Here is a 27,456-nt window from a genome sequence, read left to right as displayed (position 1 = left end):
ACAGGACCTGTATCGCCCACTCTCTGCGGATGATTTGGATTCAGTAGGAGACTCTGTGTAGTAAAAGAAAATGGAACAGTGCTTACTGGTTTGTGACTGAGTAAAGGTCTAACACTTTCTAAGAATGTAGTTAGTTACTAATTGACACTAGTAAAAACACAAATATTAAAATGTTGTTTGTTCATATACATACATATTCTATTAACTATTCAGTGATTTTATGTACTTAACCTATGCAAAGGTTTTAGCTTAGGGTATGAATCAAATGGAATGGCAAATATTTAAAAAAAAGAAATTGGACAGGGTAGCTCTAATGAAAAAAGGCACTATTTTTTAAGTATCCATCAGATGTACACTGTGTAGCAACACGATTTTTATTGAAACAAGGACACTTGCAGATGGGGCAACCAGTAGGGTCAAAAATTGTTTGGAGAAGAATAACCAGTCCAGCCACATTCTGCCATTCTGTTTTCCCTCTATTAACATGGGGGTAGAAAACATTAATTTTGTACAAGGGTACTTTTATTGTGTCCTACCACCTTGCTCAGCAAAGTCTGAAGCTTAACGGGGCAAAGGGTTCATTAGGCCAAAGGTAAGAAGACTTCAAACTTAGTGGGTTAGTAGGATACACACCAATGGGTTGCATCTTACCAGTCTACATGGCTAAACATGAAGCTTTCTTCCAGTGGTGGAGGATACAACTGTAAATAAATAAGACACACACACCACACATACTGAAAATATAATCATTAAAAAGGTTATCAGATTTTTAAAAAGACTACACAAAGTAGCCCTTCACCAATTCAGATTTTTCACTTTTTAATTCTTGCATTTGAAAAAATATGGAAACACATTTTTAAGACTTAATGACAAAAGTGAGTGCAGTTATTCCGCAAACAGCTGTTTGAGAAGTGAAAATCTCCATAGTGGTATTAGAATATATTCTTCAAAGCCATTTCTCTGTAGTTCTCCTTTCCCCTTTTGCTTCGGGTGAGATGAATATGCAGAGTTCTTTCAAGACACAATCCCTGTATGTATGCGTTGGTTACATGGCACACAATCCTTTTGTGTAGGCTGTTGTTACATGGCACTCTTTGGTGGTAATTTAGTAGGAACACTTATCCTACCACTCCAGTAAAAAGCCCCAGTAGAGCTCTTAGCCCCTCCCATTAATTTAGAAGTTAGCACAAGAGAAATTACCATTGGATTGGCCATTATGAAGTATGTGACAACCTCCAGTTTAACGCAAACATTAATTATTCATATTTTGTAGAATAAAATAGAAGCTGGAAGCTTTCATTGTATATATCTAGTGTGCAACTATAGAGGAAAGATTATTGTTCAGCTGCTCTGTATGTACGTAGAATCATGTCACCACAAAAGTCTGACCCATAACATTCGTTTTGAGGTCCCACTTCAGACTTTTAATTTAAGAAGAAACCTATTATTTAATCTCTGACAAATTAAACATCTGCCTATTACATTAGATACACTAATGAAAAGCTTTAGAAGATAACTATTGTACCTGCTGCAATGGGCAAATCCCATCAAATAGCATACCTTTGTTTCTTGTCCAGATTAACTTTTCTAAACTTTGGGTTAGTTTGGGGAGAAGAAGTGTTTTAATTTGATTTTCCTCTGTTTCATGGACTGCTATGACTTTTAAAAGTCCATTAAGGTATAAGACCCAACAGAGAATTTAAATGCAGTGGCTTTGTTTTTGCTGTAATCTTAGAATTATTAGTTGGTGGGTATCATAGCAAGTTTATATCCAAGAGATGTCAAAGGATATTAATTTGTTTCACATAACATTTCATCAATTTCAAATAGCATTCTGACTCTTGATGGGAAATGCATATACCATTTATTTCTAAAATGAATGTTCCTGGGAGATTGAAGACATATGATTTTATCAGCAGTAACATCCCCTTTAATGTTAATAATATATACATACATTCCAAACTTCAGAAGCAGAAATGAGAAAAAAAATGTTTTGGAATCGGGCCACAGGGCTTCCATCACTGAGGACAATGAAATTCTCTTAGATGGCCCTGCAGAAGTTTCTCATACTTTGTTTGATGCTATTATTTGATGCACAAACATAAATTGCTTTTAAAGGTAGTCATTAGTTTCCCCACTGCTTCTAGCTACTCCCAGATTTCATTTTAACAGTAATTCACATAAAAGTCACCTGAATTGTTTCTGAAGGCAGTGGGTTGGATCTCACCTAACACTTGTGCCAGTTCCACCAATTCCCCCCTTTGGCTTCAGATGTCCCTCCTCATGTTGTTCTTGGGGGTTTCACGTTCCTCAAAGAGCAGCATATTGGAGGCACTTGAGGCTGAAACAGGAGAAGGAGATGCCAATGGTAATTCTGAGCAGGATCCAAGACACTTACTATTCAGTTGCTTGCATTTTTTTCAATTAATATTTAAATCAGTGTTATGGTTGGTGTATTAGAAATCATATAAGGATCCAGTGTTCTGTTTCACCCTGCAAAAAGAGGCATCAAAATGCCAAGTAGCTGTTTTTCTTCTCTAGGGATAGTCAGTCCTTCCCCCTCTGTGGATGAGCCAAGTCTTTGCACAGAGTGTAGCTAGTTGTGTATGTCGCCTGTGCAAGGACTTGTACATTGGCATGCAAAACTTGGTAGACAGTATTTTTGGTTCTGCTCACAGAAGAACAGATTTCTAGATCCCAGCCACAATGTTATAAAATATGGCTCCTGAAATTAGAGGATACATTTTTAAAATCATATTAATATGAATTGGGATGAATTAATTCTATTATTTGAGTAATAACGCTTGATTTAAATTAGGTCTTTTCCTCATATTTAAAACAAATTTTATATTTTATAATCTTCCCTAGAGAAGCTTAATTAGGTGAAGTAATTGTATTCATTACCATTACTATGATATGGCATATGGAGCTGTAAACAAAATGCAGAGGTAGATCATAATATGACTATGATAAAATACATATACCTTGTATATGCATGTGTGTGTGTGTATATAAGACAATTAATATTTATTTTACAAATTAAGTTTGTGGTGACTTTTTAAACAGAAGGCAGCTGTGGAGGCATGACAGCAGCAATATGATTTATTGGGTACGAGACTTTAGTCCATGGTAATACCTTTAGACATCCGCCATATTCAATCTGTACCTGTTCAAAGAGGTGCAATGCCTGTATATGAGAACACTTCATATGAGAAAAGTCAAGGTTTATTAGCGGCATTCCCTAAAGAGTTTTCACATGGTACTGCTTTTGTACAAAATCACGGCAGCACCATGCCACATGGGGAAAGGTTAGCGTGCACTGTAAGCCACAGTTACCTTTCTGATTGTAATAGCCAACAATTATGGGAATGGCTACTAGTTCCCTGTGTCTACCACCAGATTCGCCGTGACATTTCTCCAAGCTGAATACCTATGTAAATGATCATATGGAGAAATGTATTCATGTACTTTGTAAATTGATTGTATTTCTATACACACACAGAAGTTGCACTTGCCTATTTGTATATCTTTCAGTGTATGTATTTATGCCTGTCTGTTTAAACTCTCCCTGGATTGCAAGGTATGGATCATACCGGCTGCACAGTTGCTTATCTGGTGGCTGCTTTATAGCCATTATTGTTGATTCTGCTGTAAAATAACCTTCATGGGGTTGAAAGAAAATGGCAGTACTGTGTGTGCTTGTACATGAAATCAGTTAATCATTTTGTGCCATTTTCTTGAATGTTCATCATATTTCACTTATTTTCCTCTATAAATGCCAAAGTAACTGTTAATCAGCAAAACCTGTAAAATGTTTTAAAGTAGCAGTGGATGAGTGGTTTTGTTTGCTAATAAATCAAGTCCCAAGTACCTTCTTTTTGTACTATCATGCTGTGCATTGTACATATGTTTCGTATTTAACTTTGCCATACCGATTGCCTTTGCTGGATTTTAAGATGTGAGTTATATAATAAATAAATGGGAAAATCAATTTTAAAAGTTCAGTGAGCTTCTTTTGAAAATTGGAAAAGCAGAAAAAAACACATTAAACTGTGCTACATCGTATGAATTTGTTTGGTCACTGAGTGGTGGGATTTATAGATCTTAATGGGAAGGACTAAACATGAATATATGCGGAGACTTTTTAAAGCGTGGATGTGGAGGGAAGATAGAAAAAGCGGAAGGGAAAAAATTCTAATAGATACTATGGATTGTGTATTTATCTCAAGTTATTTTATTTTTCATTGTGAAATAAGGAACACGTCTACAAACCGAGAAATTAGTATATTAAGTGTTACAAGCCTGGCAACCAGTGCGGGGAGGGGGGGGGGGGTTGGGCGGCATGTGATATTGACATAATTGTTTACATCATGGCACCACTTCCAAGAATTGCTTGGAATTCTATGGTTAAAAAAGAAAGTAAAATACAGTTTTTAACAAATCACCCTGATTTATGCTGAGTTGTTAGTCTTAATGATAGTATAACTAGGGGCCAAGCCCACCGTATTCAGGAATACAACGGGCACTAGATTAGGGGGATGGGGTGGAAGAACTGTGCAGACAGTCTCCCCCTCCTCCCAGAACCTGGAAAGGTAGCAGGCGGCTGTTCTCCGGATGGTCTTTCCCTCCCCCCAGGACTTGGAAAGGTTGCAGGCAGTTATTAGGCATATCTGAGGCTGCAGCTGCGGCCAGGTGGCTCTGTCATCTAGGGGTGAGGCACCCTCCTGGGAAGCCCCAAGGGCAGAGAACTCACCGGCTGGGACAGCTCTCACGTGACACAGATCTGCAGCCTCCAAGCTTTGGAGGGAAGTGGAAGGAGGAGGGGGTGGTCAGGGATGGGGGGATGGAAGGTGATTGGCTGGCTGCTGGACAGACAAGCAATCTGGTTGGAGGAGGAGGGACCTCAGGGGCTGGACAGCCGCCCTAAGTGGGTATTAAGCACAGAGTGGCACTTAAGCCATGGGACCATGTTCCTACGCCAAGCCCTTACCAGAAATATTAAGTGGAACAGATAATGTTGTTATTCAAATATCAATGTGGATTTGTAGATATTATAAGATATACATGGAATAAGTAGTAATGACAAAAGTATTGGCCTAGTTATATAGTAATAATTTTTAAAAAATATTAAATAATGTTAAGATGAGAAGGAGACAGGATGATCTTTGTTAAGAATTTGATGAGGATGAGGGCATACTCTAGATGTTTATTCATCCATCTTTTATTGCAGAGAGGCAGCTCTCTTCTTCTGAAGTGGACAAGTGGCTGAGGTCGGTCAGGGCGACCGCTTGTCCCCTGGACTCCTGTCCCTCTTGGCTCCTCAAAGGAGGTTGCCAGAGGATAGGAGGCCAACTCAAGGACATTATCAACTGCTCCCTGAGCTCTGGGGAGTTCCCTGAGAGGCTGAAGGAGGCAGTAGTTTGCCCTCTCCTGAAAAAAACAATGCTGGACCCGCGGTATCCTGCCAACTACCACTCAGTATTGCATTTAGCATTCCTGGGAAAAGTGGTGGAAAGGGCCGCGGCAGACTAGCTCCTGGCTTTCTTGGAAGAAACTTCAGCACTCGATCCATATCAGTCTGGCTTCCGCCCTGGCCACAGGGTGGAGATGGTGTTGGTCGCCCTGCTGGATAGAGGTGGGTCAGCCATGCTGGTCCTTTTAGACCTGTCGGCGGCCTTTGACATCGTGGACCTTGAGATGGGGGTACCATGTAAGATGTTTTCACATCTTATGTGACAATCAATTCTCACAATTTTTAACGTATACTTCCTCACAGAGACCTGCTCGCAGCAGCTCAGATGGTAAAAACAGTATATAAAATCATAACTGCAGTAACATAAAACCAAACCATGCCTTAAAAGGACCACAAAGCAATACTCAGCAGCCTAAAATTATGTTTATAAATCATCCTTCAAGGTAGAAGCAAATCATAAAATCAACTACAAAAGATAGAACAAAATTTGAACCCAGTGGCACCTTTAAGACCAATAAGCTCCTGTGTGCATGCACCCTTCTATATCAATATGCAAAATTCAATTCCTGTCTATATGTGAGTAAGTATTGTGTGGCACACAAAAAGTTAGCTTTTATGTATAGGGTAGGGGTAGTCTTGAGTTTCCTAGGGAGGACATCAAAATTATGCCTTCCTCTGCCACCATCAGAGGTCCTCAAAGTGGCTGATAACTGAAAAATAATGTAATTGAAAAGCCAATCTAAAGACCTCTGGAATGGAAATGTTTTCCATTTTTTCCCTATAAGACTAAAACAGAGAGCACCAATGTTCACCTTCTTGGCAAAGATGTACACAGCCCAGGGACAGCCCTTGAAAAGGTTCCCTTATAAGCCCATACCAATCTTTCCTCAGGCAAGGCAGATACATGTGGGACAATTCCATTCTTGATCTGGGCAAGTTTGATGTACCTCAAAGGAATACACTTTTTTTCTTGCAGTGAATCCATTATAAACATCTCAGCATTCAAAATTCTCCTTTCTTAGTAGAAGACAATCATTGTTATAATAGAATGAGAAAATAACAACATAATAGAAATGTTCATCTTTATATGAGTTCATTCCTAGAGGAATGGTAAGAGTTATTTTTGTGAATGTTAACTAGATGCACAGTATGTTCTTGGAATTACTAACCCATCTAGATCCCACTGGTATCACACTTATCCTGTGCACAAAATATTTTTCTTTCTCCCTTTGGTTTGAACTGATAGCTTTATCTCACTTTATACAGAGTATATACGAATGCAGGTTTGGCTCCTGTGATCTATGAAGTGAATTTTCAATCTAATTTCTGCCTGGAGCTGCTATACATATTATGAGTTTTTGCTAGTAAGCACTTTGCTTTGTTGCAGAATGGTTCCCACAACAAGTCTGAAATGCCCTTTGCTTATATTAACTTACAACTGACCAGAATGCTCTCAAGGGACACACTGTTGGCTAAATTTCTTAACTGCCCTTTAAAATATTACTCATCTGTTTGCTGGCATTTTCTACGCAATTGAGGGTTGCATCTATTATGTGTATATTTTAGGGGTTGGCATTTTACAAGAAATTTAAGCCCAGGTGATCCTTCAACCAGCATGCCTGTTTTACTCCCCCCCCCCTCCCCTCACGCGCACACACACAGATACACAATTCAGGTATCAGAATTTTCAATATCTGAATGTAAACATTGGTTTACATGGATTACATTTGCCATAATGTTCCTTTTTTGCTAGGAAAACAGATTGTAAAAAGATCTTGCTGGTCTCCTGAGCACAAAGGAAATGTTTTCAAGGGCTTGCCAAGGCAATCCCACATTGCCTTTGCAACAAAGAATGAAAGAAAGAAAAATGGAGAGAACTGGCAAAGATATCAACCAGATTCCTGGACATTGTTTTTTGCATCTTTACTTTTATATGTCTATTAAGGAAAAAAACAGCTTTTCCTTGAAAAGGGCAAGTATATCAAGTATATAGAGAAGGAGAAAGTCATCAAAATCAGACATATGTGAAGTATTTGCATGACTTGTTGCCATATTTTCCTCTTTATATTTAAGAAGAGTCATTGGGTCTCTACCCACTTTTGAATATGCACAAAAGAGTTGCAGAACAAATATTCCAAAAAGAGGTGGTAGAAATACTATAGCACTGATCTTCCCTTTCCAGTCATAGAGAAAATCATGGTATGTTGGCCATCTGTTATATGAACTTGAGCTGAGTACGAAATACTCGCACCAAAGGAACCAATCCTGCTTTTATGCAGCCACTTTCTTTTAATGTAGGTGTGCCATAAAAACAGCCAGGTGGCCAGAAACTTAAGCAAGAGCTCACTTTCAAAATTTGTTAAGAGGCGATGACATTTCTCATGGTGCAGACTGAATTAAAATTAAGACAGGTCATTTGTATTAAGCACTTCAGGTTCTCTGAAGGCTTTTTGGTATGGAATTCTCTCTTTGTAGTCATCCTAATGGGATCTGCAGCTGTGTGAATGACACATGTACAGCTCAGGATACTCGTGAAATTTGTTTTACCCAAAGTAATGTCAAGGTCTTCAACAGCTATATGACATGAACGTTTTAAGACTTATGAAAGCCATTGCTTAATGCAGGGGTAGTCAAACTGTGGCCCTCCAGATGTCCATGGACTACAATTCCCATGAGCCCCTGCCAGCATTTCATGGGAATTGTAGTGCATGGACATCTGGAGGGCCACAGTTTGATTACCCCTGTCTTCAGAAAAGTTGACACTGAGGTTTTGCTTCCATAATTCTATAAAACGTCTAGTAGTAGTAATGACTTCTTTTTTTTAGTAATACTAATAGCTTCTTTATTTAAAGTGATGATGAAGAACAACTGTTCATATGCCAGAATCTAAAGAATTTTCCATTTATACATCCAAGGGGGCTTTTGAATAGTGGTTGTACTGGCCCATGCCCCATAACAAAGTACTTTGTGGTGTGACCAAGCACTGGAATGGGGAGTGCAACTGCATGGGGAATCAGGCAGGAACAGAGAGCCAGCTTGGTGTAGTGGTTAGGAGTGTGGACTTCTAATCTGGCGAGCCGGGTTTAATTCCCTGCTCCCCCACATGCAGCCAGCTGGGTGACCTTGGGCTCACCACGGCACTGATAAAGCTGTTCTGACCAGGCAGTGATATCAGGGCTCTCTTAGCCTCACCTACCTCACAGGATGTTAGTTGTGGGGAGAGGAAAGGGACGGTGATTGTAAGCCGCTTTGAGATTCCTTCAGGTTGAGAAAAGTGGCATATAAGAACCAGCTCTTCTTCTGAACTTGCAAATGTTTGTAGAAAGGTCTTGTGTGAGTTTTGGTTCAATTGCAAACAAATAGTTGGATTTGATTTCAATTTTGGGTGCAATGTTATATTTTATTTATTGATTTAAAATTGTCCTCTGCTGCTCGTCCACACAAATAGGTTTTTCAAGGTGGTGAAACATCTAGACATCAAACGTTTAAAACATTATAACAGCATTTAAAATGTATATGTAAAATATGCATAAGTAAACCTTCCATGATTGAAGATGTTTCCCGTATCCAGACAAGCACCTTTGGATCCAGCCTGTAGAAATTTAAACTAATTTAAATTTAAACTAATATATCTATAATCTCTTCCATTTAAAATTATCAGTTTTTCTCTGATATTTGGTAAAAGATTAAAGTTTGATATTAGGGGATTTTTCTTTTTGCCGTGTGATATAGAATTAATTGATAACAGCCTTTTTAAAGATCAATGGAAATAAAATCAAATTGGCTATAGCAGTGATTTGGAAAATATATTGGTGTATTAGGTTTTGCCAAGTTCTTTTTTTCTTTCCATCCTTTTTTCTATGGGCTAGTACAAAGGTGGTTGAGTCAATATAGAAGACACAGGAAAACATTCCAAGGAACCAAAAATGGAATGTTCACTTCATCTCACTGTCTTTCAAAATCACTCTCTTCATTGGGGTTTAGTACTGTTTAAACTGTCCTGACCTGGTTGGCTCAGGCTAGCCTTTTCTCATCAGTTGTTGGAAGCTAAGCTGAGTCACCCCAGTTGGCCATTTTGATGGGAAACCGACCTGGAAATCCAGGGTTGTTATGCAAAGGCAGAAAATGACAAACCTCTTCTCCTGCCTTGAAAATCCTGCAGTCACAGTAACTTGGTCATGATTCAATCGTCATTTGTCCCACCTCTATTTAAATTTGCAACATTCCTTGAGAAAGACACTCTGCTGCAGAAAATTCTGGTTAAGAGAATGATCTTGAAACGTCTCCAAATGGATCTAAATATTTATTGTTGGAAGCTTTTTGAGGTCACAATGTACAAATCCAATATTATCACTTGTTCCTGAGGGAAAGGCTTTCAAAAGTAAGGCATTCAGTAATATCATTCATCCCATCTAATGGCATCCGATGGTAATCATAGTGGTCTGTAGTAGAACAGCTTGATTCAAGCTCAGTAGGACCTTAGAGACCAACAACATTTTTTGAGGTAAAGCTTTCAAGAAAGTCTCTACACTGACAATCTTATTGGTCTCTAAGACCCTGCTGGACTTCAGTCTAGCTGTTCCACTATATTTGCTTATTTATTTGTCTCTGGCACTACCCTTGAATAGTACAGCCAGCTGGAATGCCACACTCTTCAGGAGCCCATCTCCTGCCGCATTTCTGCCTTTGCTCCTGCAGACCAGGAGGGCCAGGCAGCAAGCTGGGCTGGGCTGCCTCCAGAGCTCTCGCCACAGCCAGGAGGCTCAGGTAGGTGGCACGCTCACTGCAGAGTGCAGCTGGAGGACCTTCCCTGGCCCCAAAGCTTCCCTGTGGCCAGGATGGTGGGGAGTATAGAGCAGCCAGGGTAGAGCGCAGCTGGATAGCTATTCCCAGTTTCTGGGCCTACCTTCCTCTTGACACCAAGCAGGGAAGCAGCATGGAAAAAGAGGACCAGCAGCAGGTGGGCAGGGAAGAGCCTCTTATTGGTCCTTTGTCAGGGACTGCTGTCACCTTCTTGGGGGGGATATCCCCCAGTGAGAACCAATCAGAGGCTCAGCACATTATCTGTAGAACGGTAAGCATTCTAAATATATAAATATATAGATGCATTTATAAATATACTATGCTAGCAAGAAATTAAAAACAAAAACAAATTGATACACCTTAGCCTATTGGAGATCCAAGATAAATTTAATTTCTCTGACCTATCACCATGAATTTTGGCATTTGATTTCTTTTCAGAATTGTATAGGAGCAAATTAGAAACTTAAAGTTTCTAAGACTTAACAGCTAAAGTATTTCACAATAAGTGCATTTTTGCATGAAAGAAGAGATGCTATGGAATTACATGATTATGATAAAAGGTCTGCCATCCAGACTACACAAGACTATGTTGGTTTTCAATATGGGAGAAGATGAAACTGAAATTGGAAAGATCTAAATAAATAAATTTCTACTGAAGAAGATAAACTGGATTTATCAGATCCACAGATTAATCATTTGGTAATGACAATGGTGATGGGAAGGTCCATTTTCCTTATACGCAAGCCCTTTGCTTCCCTCCACTTAACAATATTTATTGTAGATATAATGTTTCTTATTCTTCTGTGTTATTAAAAAGTTCACCTACAGATTCAACTAAGCACAAGAATTTCACAGCTTTGGAACTAAAGTGACCTTATATCCATTTTTCAGGTTTATTAAATCATCATAATTTATAAAATCATGTTTAAATGTTAATATTTTACTTGGATTTAAGAGCAAGGAAAAATCTGCAGGGGATGGAAGCAGCTATGCAGAGCAAGTGATTGTCATGGATGTGAAGATGGCTCTGGCAGGAGGAAGACAAGGAGTTACCTGCTAAAACCTTGGCTAAAAAGTCCACTCACAGTGTCTTCCTTTTGTAAAGGAAGACATTGAGCAGGGTGTTGGACTAGATGACCTGTGTGGCCCTTTCCTATTCCTTGATTCTGTGACTCATGGTAGAGAGTCACAGTATTTATGCTATCTGCATGGATTCTGCAACTCATAACCCAGTGGATGGTAGTGTGTTCTCATGAAAAAAGGAAAGTATTTACATAGGCAATTGCAAGCAGGAAAGAGGTCTACAGGAAAGAGGGCAGCAGGAAAGAGGTCTACATTTTAAATGCTGAGAATGAGAGTTCTCTGAGATTACTAGGAAATCATCGGATTGTCCTCTCCTGTGTAAGTAAAAGAATGGCACATGGATTTGGACACATGAAGCATCTCTGAACAAAGTGAGATGTAATAAGTTTGCCTTGCAAAGAGGTGCATTTGAAGAACAAAGTAGGCAAGAACTCAGATAACACCCCAATCCTCAAAACTTGCTGCAAATAGATGTACCAGAACCCTGTCAAAAATTTGCTGTAATGTTGATGGTACACAATGAATGGGTTAATATTGGGGCCATTGTCAGATATGCTGGGATAAATAATTTGTGATATGCCTGGCACTGTTAACAGTATGCCAGGCAGAATAGACTATCCTGGAGTCATAGAATCATAGAGTTGGAAGGGGTCATTTAGGCCATCTAGTCCAACCCCCTGCTCCACACAGGATCAGCCTAAAGCAGGGGTAGTCAAACTGCGTCCCTCCAGATGTCCATGGACTACAATTCCCAGAAGCCCCTGCCAGCATTCGCTGGCAGGGGCTTCTGGGAATTGTAGTCCATGGACATCTGGAGGGATGCAGTTTGACTACCCCTGGCCTAAAGCATCCAGGATAAGTATCTGTCCAACCACTGTTTGAATACTGTGAGTGAGAGGGAGCTCACCATCTCCTTAGGCAGTTGATTTCACTGCTGAACCACTCTGACTGTGAAAAACCTTCTGTAGCTGATATCATTCTCCACGTAGTTTAAACCCATTACTGTGGGGCCTACCCTCTGCTGCCAACAGGAAGTTTCCCTGCCCCCCTCTAAGTACCAACCTTTCAAACACTTAAAGACAGCAATCATATCCCCTCTCAACCTCCTCTCCTCCAAGCTGAACATTCCCTCAGTCCCTCAGCCTTTCCCCATAGGGCGTGGTCTCCAGGCACCGGATCATTCACATTGCTCTCCTCTGAACCCTCTCAATTTTGTCCACATCCTTTTTTGAAGTGAGGCCTCTAGAACTGCACAGTATCCCAGGTGGGGTCCAATCAAATATGGTATATACATTGGAACTATGACATTTTGTGATTTTGATGTGATGCCTCTGTTGATACAGCCAAAGCTTCTTTTTCTTTCTTTACCACCGCATCGCAGTTTGCTCATATTTTGCTTACAGATCACATTCACACACACTGCTCCTCAGATGCGTATCTCCCATCCAGTATGCATTCTTCTAATGTTTGTTACCCAGATGCAGAACTCTACACTTATTGAATCACATCTTGTTCGCATTTGCACACTTTTCCAGTGTGCTCAGATCTTGTTGAACACTATCTTCTGGGGTGTTCGCTACTCCTCCTCATCATTTGTAATCAATAAGAAGTGTGATGATAAATTAAAAAGAAAATATTATGCTAATGACAGTTGCCTTGCTAGGGAGCCTGAGATTCAACCTTCTACTTGGTGCTATTATTCTTTGTCTGTCTTTGAATTGCAACATGCAACAAGAATTTTTTAAGACAATTGAACTGAGATGTTGTTGCATCCACAGTGGATAGTATGCAATGAAGGATAAGGAAAGCTTTCAAATATAGGAAATGTTTCAAATGTAGGAAAACACTTTTTTATTATATCGAAGTCCTTTTCATGTTGAGCATATAGATTGCCACATAGATATGCCTGCATTGTGCAGGGGGTTGGACTAGATGACCTTCCAACTCTATGATTCTACATGGCCAGATGCACATCCATATATTTCACTGCTTGTATATTTGATGGGTGCCCTTGTAAAGTGAGGTTTGTCAGCATATGCATACACTTGGACGCAAAACACATGTACATGGTAAACAGCAAGAGTGGAGTATATTCTGTACAGGAGGTACCTTCATTTCTCAGTTGAAACAACCTTAAGAGGTAACATTTGTATATTCTCTTACTTGGTTATTACAGATCCTGCAATGCTTGAGGAAACTTCAGCTAAATAAGTGTGTAGGCAGAACTGGATTTTAACAACTTATCTGAAATGTACAGATTTAAACAACATATCTTAAATGCTGTGTGGTATAAAGCAATCAAAATAATGGTTTCATAAAGGTTAGAGCAGTCACCAAACTGGTGGTGGCAATCTTTCATCAGCAGCCAAACAAAGATCCATCCTGGTAGTTCCACTGTTGGCAGCAGGTTGCTACACAGACAAAAAGGTAAAGATCACAGGTTGTACAACAAGGTTAAGTTCAATTCCACCATATGCTTATCTGGGGAAGTGCTAGAGAAGGTCTAATTAACAGAGAAGGCAGAATGATCTAGATTATAGTGCCATGGGAGAGGTTTTTGGGAGATGATGATTGTGGGACTTCTAAAATGCAAAAAATGCATACAGAGATGTAGAGGGGAATCTCTCTTGCAGCCAAGAACAGAAGAAGGAACCTAATTGAACTCATAGCAGATCATTCTGAGAACAGAGTGCAACATGTGAGCCAACTCAGGCATATATTGAAAAAAACTGAAAGAAACTGATAATACAGTCATCACAGTGGTTGGAAGGGGAAAGGGACATTGTTTTAGTTGAGACATTCTGAGTTGGCCCTTATCTGGATGGCCCAGATTAATTGAGCCTCATCAGATCTCAGCTGCCAAGTCAGAATCAGCCTTGGTTAGTTCTCCAAGGAAGGGCAGGGTTCCTATGCATAGGCAAGCAATGGAAAGCCACCTCTGATTTTCCTTGCCTTGATTATCCTACGGGGTCACTGTAACTTGGCTGTGACTTGGCAGCACTTTCAACCACCATTCTGACTTAACTCTTAAAGGAGGATGAGGATGTCGTGAAAGAGAAGTGGTGGTGGTTTCCGAGAGAGAGAGAGAGAGACTGGTAAGAGCTTTTATCATTTAGGTGTTGAGTTTTTTTTTAACTTAAATTTTCAAAACAAGACCAGAAAGAGATGGCGAAGTAGAGCATATGTGAAGAAGAGAACATGAAACAAAACAAAAAAGCAACCGTCTGATATATTTAGTTGGTTTTTCTAGAATAGTACACCTAAATTATTGAAGAAAAGGCGATCGGTCTAGAATGATCTTGCCATATAGGCTAGCCTTATTGAAGAATCTTTTTAAATAAACAATTGAATTTCTTTTCCTATCTCTTTCCCTCCCCAAATCTTATATATATTTTAGAGCTCTCAGCACAGTGGTTCCTCTACCTCACTAGCATCTACCAAAGTCTGCAGCTCCATGGATGAAAACGATGGAACTGGTGAAGGTAAATGCTTGTCAAAAATTTACTTATATATTCATAAACAAAATAGTAACAAGATAGCAAAGAAAGAATTTCACTGTAAACTTGAAAGAAATGTTATGAGCATTAGATCAATGTGAGGTCCACTTCACAAGGCATTGCCCTGTGGTTTTAGCCCCCAGCCCTCCTGGGGTTAGATAGGGGTTAGATAGGGTCACCGTATTTTGAAAAGCAAAAAAGATGGCGTATTTCTTGACTACTTCAATCAAGTGATCACCATCAGAAGTCTCATTCTAAGTACCCCTACTATTTGAGATGTGATAATTGCTACTAACTAGGAATATTCCTAACTGAAAAGAGGACATTTCTCTGTCTTTTTTTCATTTTAGGAAACACAGTATAGTGGGCATCCTGAAAGGAAACAAGGGATTATATAAAATAATTTATATATATTATATCAAATAGTATATAAAACAGAGAACATTTCTCCCCTTCCCATTTATTAGAATTTTAAGACATTGCCTATAAATGCAGTAGTCCTTGTTTCTGTTGGGGTAAATTTATATCCAACATTTTAGGCTTCAAATTTCATAACTAACCTGTTTTGCAACTACAATACTGGTTTCATCATTACTATATATTCAGTAAGACTTATTTTTGCCACTTCTACAGATTTGTTATAATTTTTTACTGATAGGTAACATATCAAAAATGCAAAGGAAAGTCAAAAAGAGGACATTTTGAATAGGTTTTTTTTGTAAAAAAAATAAGAGCTCCAAGGAAGATAGACAGAAAAAAAAGAAGGTATGTCCTCTCAAAAGAGGACATCTGGTAAACCTTTTATAGAGTAACTCTACCAGTCAGAGATCAGATTCTGTCAAGTAACCATAGGCAGTTGTGGGAATCTTGCCTCTTAAATCAAGAGGAAGATGCCTTTAAGTGGTTGGTGAAGATCCCCAATCTATTTTGAGAGGCATGATAAGAAAACAGTGGAGATCAGAAGAAAAGGATTGGGAATGATAAGGGTAACTATGTGGGGAAGCTTGAGAGAGAAATGAGGACAGTAAGAAAGGTGAGGGGGGCTGGAGAAGGACAACCATGTACAGGAAAATGCCAGAGAACAAAGGAAGCTGGCGGAGGCAGACAAGTAGCGCATCACTGGAGGTGGTCAAACTGATGCTTGCAGTATGGAGGAGCAACCTATGAGCATCCTGACTAGAAAGACTGAGAAAGGATAGATTGCATGTGTCTTAAAATATTGTATGTGGGATGTTCTTAAGGTTTTGTCCAACATATTTGGGAACAGATTTAGGAAGAAGTCTCTATCGGGATATTTGAAGCAACTGTTGTTGAATTCAGAAATTCCGCCCAACTGCATAGTAGTTCTTCCCCAGCTAAACACAAAGTTTGGTTAGATTGGTGTTTATACTAACTAGATCATGTTCTAGTTATTTTTATGTAAAACATTTATATGCCACATTCTGATTAGCTACAAATTCAGAAGTTGGCTTACAAAGATAAAACAAATATAACAATAAAACAAATCATGTAAACCAGAAGAATAAAATTAGCAGCAGAATTCCAATAAAAATTAATTTTGTTAAAAATTATACAAAAAATCAAAGCTGTCCATAAATATCCCAGTATTAGACACCTGGCAGCAAAAGCAGAGCACCAGTTTCTATTGTTACTTTGATTTTGGAAGATAAACAGTTTATTTTACGGCAATCTCATCTGTTCATTAGCATGCTTAGAATGATTATGTATGGCTGCTGGTTCCTTGCGGCAGGGTAGCATGCCCCACTGCTTCCCAAGTAAGCATAGGGGATGGAATACCCTGGCGCATGTGGACTGCCCCGAAGTTGTGTGGATGCATGCACAGCGCTGGGGCTGGAAGAGCCCATCATGCTGTGTGATAACAGCAGCAGGAGGCATGGGGGCTCCACCACACAATGGCGGGAGAGTGGCGTGCCACTAACCCACCATTGCAGGGGTGGAAGACTGCCCTGTTTGGCTCCACAGCACTGTGAAGCCATCTGGGGCATTCAGTGCCCCTCTTCCATTATTCATGGGGCAGGGTCGCGGATGGCAACTGCAGCAACACAGGGAACTCGGAAGTATATGCATTCCCTGACCACAGGCCATCCAAGGCCTTGAGTTGGGTAAGGGCTGGGTGGCAGCTGGGATGGCAGTGACGTCATGCATAATCGGGGATTGGCCCCGGTGCCCCGTCGACACCAGCCCAGACTTTCTACTCCATGCATAATCGGTCTATATGATCTATTAGCTTTATATTTTGGTTTCTCTAATAAGCTTATACACGGAAGTTACCTCCATTTAATTCTTACAGAATATCTGACAAGAGATTTGCATTGTTTAAAAATTTTTTGATCAACTTTAGTTTTAAGATTGATTCTTTTTATGAGGTATTATTCCGAATTATTACCAGTACACTTATTTTCTTAGTTCTTCTATTAGATCTTTGTTTCAATGGGAAATACATTTATTGCTATAATATTGGTTTCTATTCTGATTGTGATGAAATGGTGTCGTACCCATTTCCTGTGAACTCTCAGGATGATGAGATAAAGTATTCCCATTTTATAGGCAGTCGGGCAGAGACATTTGAGAAGCAATATGGGGGATCCTGATTTTTGATGTAAAGGCAATTTGGAATTCAGTCACCTCATGCTTCATCTCAATGTGTTCTGGTGCCTGACATTTTTTATGCCAGCCAGGCTCAGATACCAAAAATAAATTGATTGAGGAGAAAAGGTTTAGGGCTATGCTAGAAAACATAATCATGTAAATTACAATTGTTTTATAACAGGGCCATATTTAACTGGAAAGTAAATTGAACTGTGTTAAGACTTTTCTATGGAGGCCCTCGGAGCTATAGGATCATAGAAAAATTATTGCAATTTTCCTTGTTGGATGGAATTCTAGGATTAAGCTAAATTCTATTTTCTGTTTGTGAATGCACAAATGTTCTTGGCATTACCTTAAAGTAATTGCCAGCATTTTTTGCATATATCACCCCACAAATCAGTTTATAAAATGTCACACCAAGTAGAAAACCATGTGTTGACTATTGCTGTGAAAAGTTAATAATACTTCCTGTGTTCTGCTGCTCTGAGAAGTGGAAATTTAACAGTTTTTCTTAAATGTTACTATTTGGAAAAGGCTATACACAGAATTTAAATTGTAGAAGTGTAGTCCTTGTAAGTAGAGGTGTATGGCCACAGCTTCTTGAAAATATTATTTCGTACTGGTAAATTGCTCTAATCGTCACTAAAAACCAATAACTACAAACCCCTTTTCTTTACTGTTTTGACTGTGGTGTTTTTTAAGCATCTGGTGGCCAGGTTGTATACGACGGTGACATTATTGAGAACATTTGTTTAAAAATAAATATTTCATATGGAGGGGAAAATAGCACTTATTACACAAGTCAGTTTATGGATGTCTTAGCTTACAGGAAGTAATAAAATAAGTGCTTGAGTGTTAGACTCCTTTTGTAGTAGATTTAATTGTGGTGTGTTGAACTAATCCAGCCTTTATTTCAGACTGGACTGCTCTTGAACAGATCCTCAAAGCATCTGCTTATTATAATTTTTTTTTAAAAAAAAGAAGGTTGTGGCATGATGATTGTTTATAAAAGAGGGAAAAGTGGGTCTGATTCTCAAAGGCTTAATTTTTCATACTTTACCTGGAGAAACTAGCTGAATGAAACTTGCAATATTGGCAACATAACTTCTCTGCCCAGTATAATGAGCATAATGACTCTGAATGGTTTCCAGTTGTCTTAAACCATAGAGATGGAATATGTATTATGTGTCACATCTGCAGTGCCTTCTCTACCAATAAAAATGTACTAACAATTCTTTCAGAAGTGTTGGAGGAAGGCTTCCAGGTTCCAGCCTCTATAGCAGAGAGATATAAAGTTGGCCGGACTATAGGAGATGGAAATTTTGCCATTGTAAAGGAGTGTATAGAAAGGTGAGAACGATTGTTTTGTTTTTACATTTAAAGCAGCCATTAATGTTAGGCTTTTCATGGTTCACATCTTCATTTTCAGGCTTTCTCACATATGGAATAAAGTAATATGTATGAAAGGTAGAAGAAACACTGCTCTGGTTTTGCCTGCTAACAAGTGTTTTGCAGGGATAATCTATACATGTAATAGTTTGATTTCTCTAGATTGGGTTGCATTTGCCTTGACTGTGTTCAAAAAACTCCTTGTTAAACTTTTCTCATTGCACTAAAATACCATATTAAGAATCATTCTGCTTGCAATTGGAGATGCCATTCCTACAGCTCTTGCATTCTAAGTGAACAATATTTTTTTTAAATATACACAATACACAAGTCCCTTAAAACTCTAGTAGTACAGAAGGAATAGCTGATTTCAAGCAGTATAACCAAATGGAGATTGAAGGTTCAAACCTGCCCTCCCTTTCCTGCACAAGCCAAGGCTATGATACAATTGAGGCTATGGTTTTGTGAATGTAGCCGTTACTTCATTTCTGCCTCCTCTGTGTGATCTCTCAGATAAATATCAACCATTAGCAGGGAAGGGGAGAAGTCCCAACAACCAAATCATCCAGAGCAGGGGTAGTCAACCTGTGGTCCTCCAGATGTTCATGGACTACAATTCCCGGGAGCCTGGGAATTGTAGTCCATGAACATCTGGAGTACCAAAGATTGACTACTCCTGACCCAGAGGAGTCAAGTCTGCAGCACCTATTTGCAAGTTCTGTTGGGTCCTTTCTTTAGTTCAAAACACTTGCGTAGAAGCTTGTTCATCAAGATACCTACAGCTTCCACTAAATCAGACTGACTGACCTGAGTTTAGGGTTTTAAATCTCTGAATAACTCAGAAGGCATAAAATTCAGCACAACTTATGAGCAATATTAACGTTACTATGGAAATTTAAAAGGCCCCCAGGAATCATTCTTATAATAAAGTTTGAGTCCAGTGGCACCTTTAAGACCAAAATAGTTCAATTCTGGGTATAAAGTTTTGTGTGCATGCACACTTCATCAGATACCGTCATTCATAAAATTCAATTTAGTTTATTTTGGGAAATTAATGAGGTAACACATCTATTATAAACTGCAAAGAATTGTCTTTTTCTTTTAAACATCCAACTTTCTCATCTGTTTTAGAACCAAAATGTAAAATATCTCGTTTTTAAGTTAAAAGAGCCAAGTTTGTCAGTGAATCTTGGCTGGGTCTTAATACTGGTCATTGAAATGTTCTGCTCTCTCTCTCTCTCTCTCTCTCTCTCTCTCTCTCTCTCTCTCTCTCTCTCTCTTCTACTGTCAGTTACACTGTTGTGCGTTTACTTGCGTTTAATAAGCTTGTAACTAACCAGCTATTAAAACACAGTTGGTAGTCAGTGTTTTAAAGACAAAGATTACCATTTCCATGTTCTTATATTCTGTGGAAAAATATAAGCCAAACCTAAAAGCAGTCCAGCATTTGGGGGAATTATCAAATACTATGAAGAGTGTTGGCAGCTGTACCAGAAGCCCTCTAGTGGGGAAAGTTGGCTTTTAAAAATGACAGTAACAATACAATCCTTTGAAGAGTTTCTCCAGTTTTGAGCCACTGGGTTTAGTCTGAACCAGTTCTGTACAGGATGTCAGTGTAACTGTGCAATCTTATCCAGACTGAAGTTTTTGAAGAAGCCAAGTGTGGCAATGTGTGCATGTTATTGCTTTATATTCAACCGTTAGGCCATATACTTAATAGAAGAAGAAGAAGAAGAAGAAGAAGAAGAAGAAGAAGAAGAAGAAGAAGAAGAAGAAGAAGAAGAGTTGGTTCTTATATGCCGCTTTTCCCTACCCAATGGAGGCTCAAAGCAGCTTACAGTCGCCTAACTGTTGTGACAAGTGGCAGCTTTCTAGGATCCTAGGCAGAGAAAAGACTTTCTCAGGCTTGCACTGAGATGCCAGGGATTGATCCTGGGGCAATCTGGATACTAAGGATGCTTCAATGCTTCAATCTGTAATTTTTGTTATTCCATTACAAAACACTGCATAGTATTTTTGTTTAATTTAATTAAAATTGTATATCCTATCCTTTTAAAGTATGAGCCAATTTCTAACTACCCCCTCCCCATTAAACGGTACCTTTACTATTTGAAGTAGATTGTTCTCTACCTCACCTGCATTTATATCTCGCTTGCAGTGCATACTTTTCAGCTACAAGATTAAAGATACAAGGCTAAAGTAAACTACAGGATGTGTACATCTGTGTTTATACATTACAAAATTATCTTTGTATTAAAGCTAAGAAGCACCATATGGCTGCTTCCACAAAACAGTATAACTTGGCCTTTTAAATTTTTACATGTCACTTCTTGTAATGTTAATAACCTACAGTATTCTTTCTTTTTTTTTTACTTTGGAACCAAACAAAATGTGAGACAATTATTTCTGCTTATCTGTTTTTTTCTACACGAGCTAAAAAAATGAAGCATACTAGTTAAAGCACAAATTAAAATGGATACTTTTGTTTCAAGCGGGACTTTTGCAAACAAAATGAACATAGGGTGGATATTACATAGCAGAGTTATTACTGTCTGTGCAATAAAATTCTGGTTTCATACCATCATAGCAAGATTTTGGTCACTGATAGCTTTAATACTGCACTCCTTTCCTGAAAGTAAGCCCCATGGAGTATTCCATGGTAGGATTGTTCTCTAAATGCATTCCTTAAAATAACTCAACTGAAGCATATTAAGGACCTCTAGTAAACTGTACCTGCTATTTCCTTTCTTTCAAACTTTTCTCAGAACAACATAATATTTTGGCATGCAGAAATATCCTGGAAATATTATCTTCAGCATTTCCTAATTAATTGTTGGTACTTTGCTTGGGGGCATCAGTTCAGAGCTGCCATGGTGGGGGAGGGGAATGCTAGTGGTACAGTATTACAGTCACTTGAGAGGGGGCTCCAGGATGTTGATCAAGGTGTCATATGTGTACAATAGTGGTGTACCTGTATTAATCAAGTATTACATGTCATCTGAAAGGGGGTGTCAGGAAAACAGTCCACGATGGCTCTCGTTAGCCCTGCAGCAATATTAGTAACTTTGCCTGAAATAACTGATGATATTTATCCTCTTTTGCATTCCCTTCCTTTTATTCTCTTTCATTAGGTCAACTGGTAGAGAATATGCTCTGAAAATCATCAAAAAAAGTAAATGTAGAGGGAAAGTAAGTAAAGAAGATCTAGTGTGGGAACATATCTTTTGCAAAACATTTATCTTTAATAACTTTAAAAAAATAGAGTAAATCGGTTTTAGTTTTATGTCATGATGGAAGTTAACTTGGCAGGCATTTGAAGTTCTCTTTTCTGAGAGTCTGAAATGAAGGCCGGTTGCCTGCAGAGTGGTTAAATGTTTGATTAACTATTTGTCATTTTAATTCCTATAATTAAAGCATCTGATTTTCCTGATAATTAGATACTACTGAGAATTGTGAAACACAAATCGTTACAATAATTGTACATTTCAAATAGAGACTAATGAACAGTATTTCACAAGTTAAACAGACCCTGGTGCTAACCATTCTATAACTGTGCATTAAATGAAAAATGTTTCCTTGCTACTTGGAAAAATATTTTTGTGTTACTAGAATTGTAAAAGGGTTCAACAATCTACTGACTTTTCTGTGACACAAAAACACAATCCATTTCCCATTCCCCCCCCCAGATCTTTTGAGGAAGTGATGTTGTTGCCCCTTCTCTGGCATTGATATAGGCATTAAGGTTTTAAAAACTTCAACATAAATCCATGAGAGTTATAGACATATCATCAAGCCGTAGAGGGAGAAGAGACAAAGATTGATTGGTTTCTCCCATAGATTTGTGTAGGCACAAGTTGATCAGTGGCATATATCTTACTATCAGTTAATGGAAGGTGATAATTGAGGCACATTTGGGTCTCATACTGCAAGGTGCTTCATATATACTAAGGGCCTTTTCGCACGGGGATCTTTGTTGCAAATTGTTTGCGGAATGAAAAATTGCCATTTAAAATAGTGGAATTCGTCGTTATGCATACCTGCCTTTGTAGTGGAATCAGTTGCGTTTTTTAGCGTTTCCCACAGGCTTCCGGTCTCGGCAGAAATCGCTAGAAAGGAAGCGCTATTGCCAAGCTCGTCCCGCCCCTGGCCATCAAGCAGCCAATGGGCAGCCGTTAGCATGCTCCCAAACAGCCCCTTTCCCTTTAAGAAAGGTTTTTAAAAAAAAAAAACAGACCCATAGCAACGAATCTAGGTAGATTCGTTGCTACGGAGAGACCCATCCAGCTGCCTAATGTGAGCTGTCGTTTGATTGTATGATCGTTGGCACGCTGCCTCGAGTGATAAAAAAAAAATCCCCCCCCCCCTCACAGGCCCGATTTTCGGCTGAATTTATGTGTGAAAAATAAAGGGACTTTATTTCAGCAAACGGGCTTTTATGTGGTTTGTGCTTAGTGACTAAAGGTGAAGGACTGAAGCCAGGGAAGCCTCTAAACAGAAAGAGGCTCGCTGGTGCGTTTATCCCCGCTCGCTCGGAGAAAAAAAAATGGCGATCGCTTCGCCGGAAGTTTGGAGGACAGGCTCAGGAGGAGGGACTTCGAAGAACCAGCAACAATGGTAACGCACAGGTCTTTAGCGCTACTGTTGCAGATTGGTTGCAGGAGTGTATCGCTATCCGGAGGGTGAATCCACTTTTCTGGATTCCCCTGAAAGCGCTACAACGAAGCGCTTTTTGCGGGTCGGTTTCAGGATTGTTGCAGATTGTCTACGACGTCGTGGGTTATGGCAAATTAGTAGTGTTTCCAATTAGCAACCATTGTGCTATTTTGAAGCCGTGCGAAATGGCCCTTACTTTTCCATTCTCTTCTCACATACAATGTTTGTCTTTTGGCAGGAGCACATGATCCAAAATGAAGTATCAATTTTAAGAAGGGTCAAGCATCCTAATATTGTTCTTCTGATTGAGGAGATGGATATGCCTACTGAGTTATACCTTGTCATGGAGCTTGTGAAGGTAAAGCATCTGCAAATGTAGAGCCTCTTGCTTGCTCTTAGCTTGTCATCTATTCACCAGGATTTCTGACACACAACTCTGATTCAGCACAGGCAGGAGCAGACTGGGCAGTGAAAATGGCTCCGGAGCAAGCTGAGTTGAGCAGCCCCTTTTGTGCTACGTACTTCAGGGGCCACGACACTAACAAGGCTCCACGACACTAACAATGCTCACTGTCTCATCCTTAGCCTTATCCCCAAAGTTGGCAGCCATGCATGAGGAGAGAAATGGTGAGCTAAGACCAATGAAAGGCCTGAACCAAGTGGGCCATGAGGTGCTGGCAGAACTGTTGGAGCTTGACCACCAACCATCTTCTATGGCAGTGACCTTCAATGAAATTGAAGCTTAAATGGCCCAATCTGCCTCTGAGCACAAGGGATTTGCATGTGCAAACCTGCTTGGACAAGCTTGCTGGAGAGAGTAAATCAGCATCTATTCTGATGGATATGCATGTACGCATACACAAGTAAATCATAATGTTCCACTGTGAAACCATGGAGAAGGCAGAGGTTCAGCTGAGGAACTTCTCTTTTCCCATAATACTGTTTTTACTTATGTCTTTGGATGAGGGGTAGGCTTATTAAGTTAGGTGCAACACATTTACAAATTAAAATGCTGATTAAAAACACACAATTTCCTGGGCTGTGGCTGTAAAATATGTTATTCTGACCCATAAAATAGCATTGCACTGAGTAAGTTGGTTCTTCTACCACTAACCATGTGATCAAACAGCTAATGGAATGATTGCCATGTTTTATGTTTCAAACACTGAAGAAGTTACATCCTTGGAAAGATGTGAATTGTTGATTCAGCATGTGCTGGCTATATCCCTAGCACAGCATGCACTGTTGCAACTGATTAACCATCTGCTATGGACTGGTTTCTGAGGACCTGAGTTTAAATCAAGTTCAAGTTCACAGATGGGAAAGATATTCAAGAAGCCAGGGACTGAATGGAGCCGATCACCAGTCTGGCTAATGCTACTTTGCATTAATTGGTTGATATGAGTGGAACTTCATTGCTGCAAACACGCTCTCATTTCATGGCAGGCACGTCACTAGCTGTGGGGAAAGGGACTGAGTGTGAGGAAAGCACTTCATAAATACAAATATAAACACACTGCTAACCGGGCTTGTGGAAAGGAGAAAAGACCTGGTTGCTGGCAAGCTGCCACTGTACATAGTGAGACCAAATTATTATTCAAGCCTAGCACTGGTTTAGTTATTTTAACAGGCATGATTTATTATAGGGTTTTCCTCCTGCTGTTTATGGAGCTCATTTCAACTTCACGTCAGAAAAGGAATGTTACAGCATTTACATTGTAAGCTTGTAAATAAATAATTGGTTACTGCCTTGCCTTGTGTGCATAGATGATGGTGTTTTGTTTTGTTTTTAACTGCATTCAGATGTTGAGTCCAATAAGGGAGGGTGAGGCAGGGATTAGGTGAGAAAACCAAAACTGCATCCTTGGACTCTCCCTTGTAATGGCAGGCAACCTGCTATACGGAATAGCGTGTTGGCAAGTTAAGACAGCCTCCGTTGCTTGAAGTAAAAATTCAGGAAAGAGAAGTTACTTGCAAAGTTAAACTCTTAAAGTGTGAAATAAAGTTCTGAATGTATCCAATCACTCTTTGGCAGAGAAATGCCACTCCAGTGGGGGGGGGGGCTGACAGGCATGGTGACTGACAGCTCAAGGGTGACTGACAGACATGGAGACCCAGATAAAGCCAGCAAAAAAAGAAAGCATCATAGCAATAGCAGATATACCCAGGGGAGGTATTATCTATTTATTATATTTATATACCTCCCTCCCTGAAGGCTCAGGGCGGCTTACATAAAACAGGAATGATACAGATAATTCAATATTTATAACAGTACTAATACAATAGTAACAATAGGTAACATAGTGGAGCAGTAAACTATGGGTAGGACATTAAGTCAACTAACGCATACTGATCACCCTGTGGGTTGGATGGATCGGCAGTGGTTACCATAGGGGGAGGCTTGGGGGCCATTGGGAAGTGGTTGGTTCAGGTTGACCTTGGCCAGATGCCTGGTGGAGAAGCTCCCTTTTGCAGGCCCTGGGGAACTGTTCAAATAGATCCAAAGGCTGAAAGAAAGACTGGGTTAGAAGGGGCTTTGGTGAAGACCTGAAAGCATACAGGATCAACGTAGGTGTATAAGTCAATAGAAATAAAAAGATACTGTAGTCTTGCTTTCTCCTTGAAGCCTTGCCAATTTTCTGAAAATGTTTTGGGTAGGATTTTAGCATCTGTACCTGCCTTTGCAAAGAGGTGGGCAGGACTGCAAGAATACCACTTCCTCGACCTTAGTCTGCTCTTGAATAATCTGTTGTAACAGTGCTCACAAAACAATCCACAGTGTCTAATCATGATGGTCCCCAGACTACTCTTTAGGGAATATCTATGGGTCCTTGCCGTGTTTTCCAGGAGAGTCACAAAAGACACAAAGGAATATGGCCTATATTCAATTAAATTGCATTTCTTTTCACCAGTTCTCCAAGCTAGCATAGAAACGTTGAGTGACCTATCATATTATCTTATTTCTGCAAGTCCTGAGAAATACAGAAGTGACGTGGGTCCTGCAGGGAGCCATTTCTATCCCTGATGTTAACATCTGCATGTGTCCCCTCGCTCAGCTGGTCCAGGGGTTCAGGCTGGGCTGCTGTCAGTATGCTGATGACACACAGCTACTTCTGTTGGTGGGTGGCCATCCATTTACATTGTTTAATCTCTCTCTTTATGGCTAGTATCAAAACCTGTTTTAAAAGTGGGCTATGAAAGGGGTGTCAGGCAGGAGAGCACATGCAGAGCACTTGCCAGCAGGCAAGAGGTCTCAGAATAAGGCAGCCCAGCTGCTTGTTGGAGAACCCTGCTCTAACTCTAATCTAGCTTCTTTCCATATCTCATAATGTCATTATTGCACCATTTGATCAAACATTGGAGGCATCAGGGAGCAAAATTAAGAAATGAATTTGCTTTCCATTGTTGAATGGTACTAAGCTAATATAGAAACCAATAATGACCAGGCCTTCGTACATATGCATTTCTGGTTATACAACAAAGCATTCTGATGTAAAATGATGAATGATCTTCTGAAGAGCACCAATATTCTCTACAACAAAATCACTGCTGAAAATAGCAGGCACCACAATGAAATGTTTAGGGCAACTGCCATTAGGGATAGGCACAAACCAGTTCACAACCTTAAATCTGTCACAGATTTGGCTTAGATTCGTGGCCATGCTGGTCTGAAGCAACAGAACAAATTTAGAGTCCAGTGGCACCTTGAAGACCAGCAAAGTTTTATTCAAGGTACCAGCTTCAAACCCATTCCTAAGAACGGGCCCTGAAAGGGTCCCCTCCCCTGGCAGCTTAAGGTGGCTTTGGGCCACAGCTCACAGCCAAATCATGTGGGGCGGGCGGGGGCTGGGCAGCTCGTTAGCAGGGCTGAGACAGAGCTCCTTAGTAGGCAGTCAGCAGGCCGGGAGGCCCTCATCAGCAGGCCCAGCCTAGCAGGCCAGGAGGCCC

General features: G+C 39.8%; 1 protein-coding gene across 6 annotated transcripts in view; it reads left to right on the top strand.

Annotated features, from left to right (window-relative positions):
* Positions 1 to 27,456, top strand: part of DCLK1 (doublecortin like kinase 1) — a 260,706-nt gene that overhangs the window by 190,619 nt on the left and 42,631 nt on the right. For 5 of the 6 annotated variants that reach the window (XM_077341856.1, XM_077341855.1, XM_077341858.1 and 2 more), the window contains 4 exons: positions 14,757 to 14,841; positions 18,708 to 18,816; positions 21,987 to 22,044; positions 23,747 to 23,866. In XM_077341856.1, coding sequence (XP_077197971.1) covers positions 14,757 to 14,841; positions 18,708 to 18,816; positions 21,987 to 22,044; positions 23,747 to 23,866 — 372 coding nt within the window. Of the gene's footprint in view, positions 1 to 4; positions 3,992 to 14,756; positions 14,842 to 18,707; positions 18,817 to 21,986; positions 22,045 to 23,746; positions 23,867 to 27,456 lie in introns of those variants that run through there. The other variant, XM_077341861.1, reaches the window with a different exon arrangement.

This window comes from Paroedura picta, chromosome 6, assembly GCF_049243985.1.
Source record: "Paroedura picta isolate Pp20150507F chromosome 6, Ppicta_v3.0, whole genome shotgun sequence".
NCBI lineage: Eukaryota > Metazoa > Chordata > Lepidosauria > Squamata > Gekkonidae > Paroedura > Paroedura picta.
Note: the sequence above shows the minus strand (reverse complement) of the source record. Positions and strands in the feature narration are given on the sequence as shown.